General features: G+C 45.5%; 1 protein-coding gene across 1 annotated transcript in view; it reads left to right on the top strand.

The window, feature by feature from the left end:
• Positions 1 to 12,350, top strand: part of LOC139412287 (tumor protein p53-inducible protein 11-like) — a 72,138-nt gene that overhangs the window by 29,265 nt on the left and 30,523 nt on the right. The window contains exon 2 of the mRNA XM_071159133.1: positions 9,401 to 9,563. Within this exon, the coding sequence (XP_071015234.1) occupies positions 9,435 to 9,563 (129 nt within the window). The 5' untranslated portion in view covers positions 9,401 to 9,434. The remainder of the gene's footprint in view (positions 1 to 9,400; positions 9,564 to 12,350) is intronic.

Genomic DNA, 12,350 nt, shown 5'->3' with positions numbered 1-12,350 from the left:
TATGAAGTTGCTGTTGAATTGCTCTGCCATTATTAGTATTAGTATTATTGTATGAGGTATTCTTGTTTGGGTTACCCCTGTGCTGTGATGTGGGTTTTATATGGTGTGTATTCTCTTTTCTCTCCACTGGCTATCTGGTGAACAGGCTACCCTCTAGGCAGTCTCTTCTGCTGATGTGTGTGGGTCTGGTAGTGGTACTCTCTCTAGTCTACTCTTTTCCTTTCGGCATGGTTAATACCTGCCTGGCGCCCGAACAAAATCTTTCTTTACCCATTTCCTTCAGCAGACTATGATCCATAATGTCATAAGCCACAGTAAAATGTCTAACAAGACAGTCCCCACAATCTTCTTGTCAACAATTTCTCTCAGCCAATCAGTGATTTGTGTAAGTGCTGTGCTTGTTGTATGTCCTTCCCTTTAAGCTGAAAGTCTGTTGTCAATTTGTTTACAGTAAAATAGCATTGTATTTGGTCAAGCACCATGTTTTTTCCTAATGTTTACTAAGGGTTGGTAACTGGCTGATTTGTTGGCTATTTGAGCCAGTAAAAGGGCTTTACTATTCTTAGGTAGGGGAATTACTTTAGCTTCCCTCCAAGCCTGAGGGCACACACTTTCTAGTAGGCATAGATTGAAGAAGCTATGGCAAATAGGAGTGGCGACATCATCATGCAGCATACAGAAGACCTACTGAGATGAAAAATGACATACTGAGATGTGATACAAAGTGGTATATATCTGGAGCCCTGGCTAGTCTCTCCATCTAAAAACCCATTGATTTAAGTTAGGTAGAGGGGCAGGAGACTTTCTAAGCAAGACATTCAGAGTGAAAATGCATTAGTTTTGTTAAAAAATAAATTCACAGTGAAAATGCATTGTTAATGGACCATATTAATGGACCAAATATTCATATGCCAAACCCATTAGGCCGAAGTGTGGAACTGTGTGGCAACTCTTCTATCACACTCACTGTAGTCAATCCCTTGGTTCAGCAGTGCTCCTGTGTAGCTTTGTTGGTAAGCGCGAGGCGTTAGCCAGGTCAGGGTCGGGGGTTTGATTCCGTCTGGGGTCACATGGACTGAATGGATAAAGGTCAGGGTCGTGGGTTTGATTCTGTCTGGGGTCACGTGGACTAAATGGACTGAATGGATAAAGGTCAGGGTCGTGGGTTTGATTCCGTCTGGGGTCACGTGGACTAAATGGACTGAATGGATAAAGGTCAGGGTCGGGGTTTGATTCCGTCTGGGGTCACATGGACTAAATGGACTGAATGGATAAAGGCGTCAAGGTCAAGGTCAGGGTCGGGGGTTTGATTCCGTCTGGGGTCACATGGACTGAATGGACTGAATGGATAAATGCGTCAAGGTCAGGGTCGTGGGTTTGATTCCGTCTGGGGTCACGTGGACTGAATGGACTGAATGGATAAATGCGTCAAGGTCAGGGTCGTGGGTTTGATTCCGTCTGGGGTCACGTGGACTGAATGGACTGAATGGATAAATGCGTCAAGGTCAGGGTTGTGGGTTTGATTCCGTCTGGGGTCACATGGACTGAATGGACTGAATGGATAAATGCGTCAAGGTCAGGGTCGTGGGTTTGATTCCGTCGGGTCACGTGGACTGAATGGACTGAATGGATAAATGCGTCAAGGTCGTGGGTTTGATTCCGTCTGGGGTCACGTGGACTAAATGGATAAAGGCATCAAGGTCAGGGTCGTGGGTTTGATTCCGTCTGGGGTCACATGGACTAAATGGACTGAATGGATAAAGGCGTCAAGGCCAGGGTCGTGGGTTTGATTCCGTCTGGGGTCACATGGACTGAATGGATAAATGCGTCAAGGCCAGGGTCGTGGGTTTGATTCCGTCTGGGGTCACATGGACTGAATGGATAAATGCGTCAAGGTCAGGGTCGTGGGTTTGATTCCGTCTGGGGTCACATGGACTGAATGGATAAATGCGTCAAGGCCAGGGTCGTGGGTTTGATTTCGTCTGGGGTCACATGGACTGAATGGATAAATGCGTCAAGGTCAGGGTCGTGGGTTTGATTCCGTCTGGGGTCACATGGACTGAATGGATAAATGCGTCAAGGCCAGGGTCGTGGGTTTGATTCCGTCTGGGGTCACATGGACTGAATGGATAAATGCGTCAAGGCCAGGGTCGTGGGTTTGATTCCGTCTGGGGTCACATGGACTGAATGGATAAATGCGTCAAGGCCAGGGTCGTGGGTTTGATTCCGTCTGGGGTCACATGGACTAAATGGACTGAATGGATAAAGGCGTCAAGGTCAGGGTCGTGGGTTTGATTCCGTCTGGGGTCACGTGGACTGAATGGACTGAATGGATAAATGCGTCAAGGTCGTGGGTTTGATTCCGTCTGGGGTCACGTGGACTAAATGGACTGAATGGATAAATGCGTCTGCTACAATGACATGTTCACTTCACCCAGAAAGATGCCTCTTCAGTCAGTCATACGTTTATGAGACGTCATTGGTCCCAGATTTCACTCTGTTTCAAGAGGAGATTCACCTGCAGTCCCTCTTTCCCTCCTCTTCCTCACCCCCCCTCCCCTGCCTCCTTCCCCTCCCTGCCTGCCTCCTTCCCCTCCCTTTCTGCCTCCCTCCCCTCCTTACCTCCCTCCCCTCCCTCTCTGCCTCCCTCTCTGCCTCCTTCCCCTCCCTCTCTGCCTCCCTCTCTGCCTCCTTCCCCTCCCTCTCTGCCTCCCTCTCTGCCTCCTTCCCCTCCCTCTCTGCCTCCTTCCCCTCCCTCTCTGCCTCCTTCCCCTCCCTCTCTGCCTCCTTCCCCTCCCTCTCTGCCTCCTACCCCTCCCTCTCTGCCTCCTACCCCTCCCTCTCTGCCTCCTTCCCTTCTCTCCCTACCTCCCTTCCTCTCTGCCTTCCAACCTCCCTACCTGCAGCTAGTGTTTATAATCAGGTGTGGGTGTGTGGGGTGGTATCCAGATGTTCCTGCTCTCATACCCGCTGCGCCACTCGGGAGGCCAAGGTGCGTTGGACGGCTCAACACTAACATGCGTTTAGATGGGCATTATTAATATGCTTGTGTTCTAAACCAGTGTCTGTGTACTAAACCAGTGGCTGGTGAACTAAACTTGTGGCTGGTGTACTAAACCTGTGGCTGGTGTACTAAACCTGTGGCTGGTGTACTAAACCTGTGGCTGGTGTACTAAACCAGTGGCTGTGTACTAAACCAGTGGCTGTGTACTAAACCAGTGGCTTGTGTACTAAACCAGTGGCTGTGTTCCAAATAGCACCCCTTTCTCTTTATAGTGCACTGCATTGGATAATGGCAGTTTAGTTTTATAGGTGATATGGTGCTATTTGGGATACAAGCTATTGCAGCCTTCTATTTTCCATACAGTATGGCTGGGTGGTAGTGGCTATACGTCACACTGCTGAACCAACTAATGGCAGTCTGTTTACAGTCTGTGTACATGGTACGTCCCAACTGGGCCCCTATATAGTGCACTACTTCTGACCTGAGTCCTATTAGGCCCTGGTCAAAATTAGTGCACTATATAGGGAATAGGGCGCCATATGGGACTCCCTCACAGTCATTTGGTCAATATATTGTCCCATTCTGAGAGTCCACATGGATCCTCTTTAGGTGTAATGATCCATGGACTAACAGCCATTTCCCTGATGGATCAATCCTTTCACTAAAGACCCCAGTGTTAGTAGTTACTACAGCAAAGGGGGGGGGGGTGTCAGAGGGTACAAGGGGGTCATGGTGTATTGGGGGGGTGGGGATCAGGGAGGAAAGAGGGTACATGGGGGTCAGGGAGGAAAGAGGGTACGGGGGGGGTCAGGGAGGAAAGAGGGTACGGGGGGGGGGTCAGGGAGGAAAGAGGGTACGGGGGGGGGCAGGGAGGAAAGAGGGTACGGGGGGGGGGGGCAGGGAGGAAAGAGGGTACGGGGGGGGGGGCAGGGAGGAAAGAGGGTACGGGGGGGTGGGACAGGGAGGATAGAGGGTACGGGGTGGACAGGGAGGATAGAGGGTACATGAGGGACAGGGAGGATAGAGGGTACATGGGGGTCAGGGAGGAAAGAGGGTACATGGGGGTCAGGGAGGAAAGAGGGTACGGGGGGGGGGGGGGGGGCAGGGAGGAAAGAGGGTACGGGGGGGTGGGACAGGGAGGATAGAGGGTACGGTGTGGACAGGGAGGATAGAGGGTACATGAGGGACAGGGAGGATAGAGGGTACATGGGGGTCAGGGAGGAAAGAGGGTACATGAGGGTCAGGGAGGAAAGAGGGTACGGAGGACAGGAACGAGTGCTGCGTTCCCTTTTTTTCCTTGGTTGTGGTTGCTTGGTAACGGGCAGTCCCAGTGCCATTGGCACCTTGACCCGGAGTAAACAGGTTGGCAGTAATCTGGTCATTAACCTCCTGCTGCTGTTTAAACACGGCTGCCGACCCAGGAAGTCTGACTGAAGTCGGTCAGATGAACTTCTGGAAAACATCAGGACCATAACGACGTCTTCCTGTATGAAAAACGAATACTAAAACAACAGCTATACTAAATTATACTAAGAAGAGAAAAACATTGGGATTTTTTTTTAGGCCTAATCTTTAATGTGTCAAATTCTCTGTTCCCAATCCCAAACCACACACACATACCGCCCTCGACACCATGGCAACTACTGTTTCCGCTCAGCTGAAAGGTCAGCGTTGATCTGGGTGGATTCAGGGACATGCATATTGCATGGGCCCTCTCTCTCTCTGTGTGTGTGTGCGTGTGTGTGTGTTCTAAATGAAACCAGGCAGGGGAACCAGTATTTGGAGCGTGGCCAGAGGCTTGTTCTCGTATGTGTTCAGGGTTGAAAAGACACAGAGCCTAAAGGGCAGGTTTACTCTGAGTAATCTAGAAACGTCTCCTACATTTCAACAACTAGGGCAGAATAAACACTCCTTTCATCATTCACGGTACAATCTAAATTACATTTTGAATTACAATAGTTTCCATAACCATTCAAGCAACTCCATGCACTTGAAACCTTAAAAAAAATAATCAAAACACTGCTTTATGAAAATGTGTAGATGGCTGAATGGGGGAAAAAGAAATGGTTTCTAAGAAGAAAAGAAACTGTCCCTAGAAATGGAAGTAGTTTCCTTCCTTCGTCTCGTTGAGAAGCAGTTCAAGGTTGGTTACAATCCATTTACCTCAGGCCCACTCTCATAAACATCCCCCAGTCTCCAAAAATACTTTCCCCATTGATAATGGTACTGAACATTTACCTCAGGCCCACTCTCATAAACATCCCCCAGTCTCCAAAAAGACTTTCCCCATCGGTAATGGTACTGAACATTTACCTCAGGCCCACTCTCATAAACATCCCCCAGTCTCCAAAAAGACTTTCCCCATCGGTAATGGTACTGAACATTTACCTCAGGCCCACTCTCATAAACATCCCCCAGTCTCCAAAAATACTTTCCCCATTGATAATGGTACTGAACATTTACCTCAGGCCCACTCTCATAAACATCCCCCAGTCTCCAAAAATACTTTCCCCATCGGTAATGGTACTGAACATTTACCTCAGGCTCACTCTCATAAACATCCCCCAGTCTCCAAAAATACTTTCCCCATCGGTAATGGTACTGAACATTTACCTCAGGCCCACTCTCATAAACATCCCCCAGTCTCCAAAAAGACTTTCCCCATCGGTAATGGTACTGAACATTTACCTCAGGCTCACTCTCATAAACATCCCCCAGTCTCCAAAAATACTTTCCCCATCGGTAATGGTACTGAACATTTACCTCAGGCCCACTCTCATAAACATCCCCCAGTCTCCAAAAAGACTTTCCCCATCGGTAATGGTACTGAACATTTACCTCAGGCCCACTCTCATAAACATCCCCCAGTCTCCAAAAAGACTTTCCCCATTGATAATGGTACTGAACATGGATTATTGAAATGAGAACTTTTCTTTAGTAAATACGAGCTTTGTTTTCCCTAATAACTACCCGTTGTCCTGATGGGGCGGCAGGGTAGCCTAGTGGTTAGAGCGTTGGACTAGTAACCGGAAGGTTGCAAGTTCAAACCAGGTACAAGGTACAAATCTGTCCTTCTGTCCTTCTGCCCCTGAACAAGGCAGTTAACCCACTGTTCCTAGGCCGTCATTGAAAATAAGAAATTTGTTCTTAACTGACTTGCCTAGTTAAATAAATAAATATCAAAATGTAAACATTTTACTCTAGTAAATATGTGCTTTGATTTCCCTAATAACTCCCTGCTGCCTACCACCTACCACATTATGCTGCTACCTGTTGTCCTGATGTAAACATTTTACTTTAGTAAATACGAGCTTTGTTTTCCCTAATAACTCCATGGTAGTTATGCTGCTACCTGTTGTCCTGATGTAAACATGGTGTTATTGGCTTTCCAGGGGGAATCTGATGACACATGAGATGTCTCCAGCTGTAGATATGTGTTGTAGGTCCTCTGTTATTCTAGGAGTGGAAACAGGCTGCTACTTGCTTTGTATGGAGACAGTTTGATGACAGAGAGAGATCAGACTGAAGCGTGAAACAACTCCTCTCTCTGGCTCTGTTTTACAGAAAGCACTGACACACACACAGCCTTATGTGGAGTTGGGTTGGGCTCTATTTAGGATTACACAGACAAACACTCCATGAGAAATGATCCATTTCTCTCTGCACATAAATCCATGGTAGTATTATATAGAGGTCGACCGATTATGATTTTTCAACGCCGATACCGATTATTGGAGGACCCAAAAAAGCCGATAGCGATTAATCGGACAATTTTTATTTATTTTTAATAATGACAATTACAACAATACTGAATGAACACCTATTTTAACTTAATATAATACATCAATAAAATCAATTTAGCCTCAAATAAATAATGAAACATGTTCAATTTGGTTTAAATAATGCAAAAACAAAGTGTTGGAGAAGAAAGTAAAAGTGCAATATGTGCCATGTAAGAAAGCTAACGTTTCAGTTCCTTGCTCAGAACATGAGAACATATGAAAGCTCTTCAATATTCCCAGGTAAGAAGTTTTAGGTTGTAGTTATTATAGGAATTATAGGACTATTTCCCTCTATACCATTTGTATTTCATTAACCTTTGACTATTGGATGTTCTTATAGGCACTTTAGTATTGCCAGTGTAACAGTATAGCTTCCGTCCCTCTCCTCGGCCCTACCTGGGCTCGAACCAGGAACACATCGACAACAGCCACCCTTGAAGCATCGTTACCCATCGCCCCACAAAAGCTGCAGCCCTTGCAGAGCAAAGGGGATCAACTACTCCGTCTCAGAGCGATTGATGTCCATGATTGGAAACGCTATTAGCGTGCACCCCGCTAACTAGCTAGCCATTTCACATCGGTTACACCAGCCTAATCTCGGGAGTTGATAGGCTTGAAGTCATAAACAGCTCAATGCTTGACGCATTGCAAGGGGGCTGCTGGCAAACACACAAAAGTGCTGTTTGAATGAATGTTTACAGGCCTGCTGCTGCCTACCACCACTCAGTCAGACTGCTCTATCAAATCATAGACTTAATTATACCATAATAACACACAGAAATACGAGCCTTTGGTCATTGATTCTTTCTGTGAAATACGGAACCGTTCCGTATTTTATCTAACGGGTGGCATCCCGATGTCTAAATATTGCTGTTACATTGTACAACCTTCAATGTTATGTCATAATTATATACAATTATGGCAAATTAATTACGGTCTTTGTCAGGAAGAAAAGGTGTTCACACAGTTCACAACGAGCCAGGCGGCCCAAACTGCTGCATATACCCTGACTGCTTGCACAGAACGCAAGAGAAGTAACACAATTTCCCTAGTTATAAGAAATTCATGTTAGCAGGCAATATTAACTAAATATGCTGGTTTAAAAATATATACAGCAAGCAAGGCAGGTGTTGAAGCACGTTGGCTAGGAAAAACTCCCTATAAAGGCTAAAACCTAGCCTGGTTCCTCTCTAGGTTTCTTCCTATGTGGGGTGGCCAGTCCTCTTCTGGCTGTGCCGGGTGGAGATTACAACAGAACATGGCAAAGATGTTCAAATGTTCATAAATGACCAGCATGGTCCAATAATAATAATCACAGAAGTTGTTGAGGGTGCAGCAAATCAGCACCTCAGTTGGCTTTTCATAGCCAATCATTAAGCGTATTTCTACCACTCCTGCTGTCTCTAGAGAGTTGAAAACAGCAGGTCTGGGGCAGGTAGCACGTCCGGTGAACAGGTCAGGATTCCATAGCCACAGGCAGAACAGTTGAAACTGGATCAGAAGCACGGCCAGGTGGACTGGGGACAGCAAGGAGTCATCATGCCAGGTAGTCCTGAGACATGAAAGAAAGAGAGAATTAGAGAGAGCATACTTAAATTCACACAGAACACCGGATAAGACAGGAGAAGTACTCCAGATATAACAAACTGACCCTAGCCCCCAGACACATAAACTACTGCAGCATAAATACTGGAGGCTGAGACAGGAGGGGTCAGGAGACACTGTGGCCCCATCCGATGATACCCCCGGACAGGGCCAAACAGGAAGGATATAACCCCACCCATTTTGCCAAAGCACAGCCCCCACACCACTAGAGGGATATCTTCAACCACCAACTTACCATCCTGAGACGAGGCCGAGTATAGCCCACAAAGATCTCCGCCACGGCACAACCCAAGGGGGGGGGCGCCAACCCAGACAGGAAGATCACATCAGTGACTCAACCCACTCAAGTGACGCACCCCTCCTAGGGATGGCATGAAAGAGCACCAGTAAGCCAGTGACTCAGCCCCTGTAATAGGGTTAGAGGCAGAGAATCCCAGTTGAGAGAGGGGAACCGGCCAGGCAGAGACAGCAAGGGTGGTTCGTTGCTCCAGAGCCTTTCCGTTCACCTTCTCACTCCTGGGCCAGACTACACTCAATCATATGACCCACTGAAGAGATGAGTCTTCAGTAGACTTAAAGATTGAGTCCGAGTTTGCATCTCTCACATGGGTATGCAGACCATTCCATAAAAATGGAGCTCTATAGGAGAAAGCCCTGCTTCCAGCCTGCGTCTTGTGACTAGTGTACGTGTAGGTATGTACGGCAGGACCAAATCAGAGAGATGGGTAGGAGCAAGCCCATGTAATGCTTTGTAGGTTAGCAGTAAAACCTTGAAATCAGCCCTTGCCTTAACAGGAAGCCAGTGTAGAGAGGCTAGCACTGGAGTAATATGATCACATTTTTTGGTTCTAGTCAGGATTCTAGCAGCCGTATTTAGACCTAACTGAAGTTTATTTAGTGCTTTATCCGGGTAGCCGGAAAGTAGAGCATTGACCTAGAAGTAACAAAAGCATGGATTAATTTTTCTGCATCATTTTTGGACAAAGTTTCTGATTTTTGTGTTTTTTAGGAGTCATAGGTCGTAACCGCCCCCCCTATCAGCCATGAGCAGCAAACCCCAACCCCCTCTGATGAAGAAACACAGCCAGACAGATCTGGTGAGCCGGCTGAAGACCAGGAAGATACTGGGCGTTGGAGGAGAGGACGATGACGGAGAGATACACAGGTCGAAGGTCAGTAGTATGCAGATTCTACAGGGCCTTCAGAAAGTATTCACACCCCATTTTCTTTTCCCACATTTTGTAGTGTTACAGCCTGAATTTAAAATGGATCAAATTTAGATTTTTTGGCAGGGCGTTGGGTCACTGGCCTACACACAATACCCCAGAATGTAAAAGTGTTATTATGTTTTTAGAAATATTTACGAATTAATAGAAAAATGAAAAGCTTAAATGCCTAAATAACTTCAGGAGTAAAAATATGCTTAACAAGTCACATAATAAGTTACATGGGACTCACTATGTAATAATAGTGTTTTTAACATGACTTCCTCATCTCTGTACCCCACACATAGTTATCTGGTCTCTCAGTCGAGCATTTCAAACACTGTTTCAACCACAAAGACCAGGGAGGTTTTCCAATGCCTCGTAAAGAAGGGCACCTATTGGGAGATGGATTTGTTTTTTAAAGCAGACATTGAATATCCCGTTGAGCATGGTGAAGTTATTAATAACACTTTAGATGATGTATCAATACACCCCAGTCACTACAGAGATACAGACGTCCTTCCTAACTCAGTGTATCAATACACCCCAGTCACTACAGAGATACAGACGTCCTTCCTAACTCAGTGTATCAATACACACCACAGTCACTACAGAGATACAGACGTCCTTCCTAACTCAGTGTATCAATACACACCACAGTCACTACAGAGATACAGACGTCCTTCCTAACTCAGTGTATCAATACACCCCAGTCACTACAGAGACACAGACGTCCTTCCTAACTCAGTGTATCAATACACACCCCAGTCACTACAGAGATACAGACGTCCTTCCTAACTCAGTGTATCAATACACACCAGTCACTACAGAGATACAGACGTCCTTCCTAACTCAGTGTATCAATACACCCCAGTCACTACAGAGTTACAGACGTCCTTCCTAACTCAGTTGCCGGAGAGGAAGGAAACTGCTCAGGTATTTCAACATGAAGCCAATGGTGACTTTAAAACAGTTAGAGTTTAATGGCTGTGATAGGAGAAAACTCAGGATGGATCAACAACATTGTAGTTACTCCACAATACGAACCAAATTGAGTGAAAAGAAGGAAGCCTGTACATAATAAAATATTCCAAAACATGCATCCTGTTAATAAAGTAATACTGCAAAAAAGTGTGGCAAGGAAATTAACTTTTTGTTCTAAATACAAAGTGTTATGTTTGGGGCAAATCCAATATAACACATTACTGAGTACCACTCTCCATATTTTCAAGCATAGTGGTGGCTGCGTCATGTTATGGGCATGCTTTTTGTTAAGGACTGTGGAGTTTTTCAGGATAAAAAAAAGAGAGAGTTGCTTACCAAGAAGACAGTGAATGTTTCCTGAGTGACCAAGTTACAGTTTTCACTTAAATCTACTTGAAAATATACGATAAGATCTGAAATTGGTTGTCTAGCGATGATCAACAACTAATTTGACATTTGGCTTGAAGAATTTTTTTTTAAAGAATGCTGGCCAAATGTTGCACAACCCAGGAGACTTACCCAAAAGGCTCACAGCTTTAATCTTTAAAAGCCAAAGGTGTTTCTAAAATAAATGTGCAAAAGATGTATAAAAAACGTGTTCACTTCGTTATTACTGGGTCTTCTGTGTGTAGATTAGTATAATAAATATTTTTAGAAAGTATTATATTTTGAATTCAGGCTGTAACACAATGTGAAATAAGTCAAGGGGTGTGGATACTTTCTGGAGGCTCTGCAGGCTTTTTATTTTCTTCAAAAACAAAACGTGTTTTGTCGTCTCATATACAAAAGTTGTTTTGTTTTATACCCGATAGGTGCAGTGAAATGTTGTTTCACGGGGTCAGCCATGGTAGCACGGCACCCTAATAAAAATAAGGGTTAAGTGCCTTGCTCAAGGGCACGTCGACAGATCTTTTTCTCACTTTGTCGGCGTCAGTATTCAAACCAGCGACTTTTCAGTTACTGGCGCAACGCACTAACCGCTAGGCTACCTGCCTCCTTACATGCTGACCAATCCGCACGTGCCTGTGCAAGTTGATTTTGTTCATCCAGAAGAACCAGAAGCGATCAGGACAAGCAGGTTGAAATATCAAAACAAACTCTGAACCAATTGTTAATTTGGGGACAGGTCAAAAAAGCAGTAAACATTTTTGGCAATTTAGCTAACTAGGTAGCTTGCTGTTGCTAGCTAATTTGTCCTGGGATATAAACATTGGGTTGTTAATGTACCTGAAATGCACAAGGTCCTCTACTCCGACAATTAATCCACAGATAAAACGGTCAACTGAATTAGTTTCTCTCCTCCTTCCTTCAGGCTTCTTTTTCTTCTTTGGACTTTATATGGCGGTTGGCAACCAACTTTACGGTGCATTACTACAACCGACCCGGAGTGTGAACCTCAGTTCATCTTTCAATCACCCACGTGGATATATGCTCCTAAAAACCAATGAGGAGATGGGAGAGGCCGGATTTGCAGCGCTTTAAGCGTCACAATTAGAACCTATTACTATTTTAGTGCCATACGCTCGCGAGCAGTGTGGGTGCAATGATTTGAAAAACGTGTACATTTATTTTGCAACGCGAGCGGTGTGGTCTGCATGTTAGAGTCATAGCAGACATGGAGACTTGGTATGGAATTCAAACCAGGGGCCTTGCTTGTAGAGACAGCCTTTGAAAGTGAATTTGATAGCATGGACACATGTTCATAGTGTCAACAGCAGACACAGCAGATGGCTCTCTGTGTACAGAGATGGCCTTTGATCAGGCATCAAA

Source organism: Oncorhynchus clarkii, chromosome 6 (assembly GCF_045791955.1).
Source record: "Oncorhynchus clarkii lewisi isolate Uvic-CL-2024 chromosome 6, UVic_Ocla_1.0, whole genome shotgun sequence".
In the NCBI taxonomy this organism is placed as follows: Eukaryota; Metazoa; Chordata; class Actinopteri; order Salmoniformes; family Salmonidae; genus Oncorhynchus; species Oncorhynchus clarkii.
This window is presented reverse-complemented; position numbering and strand designations above follow the sequence as displayed.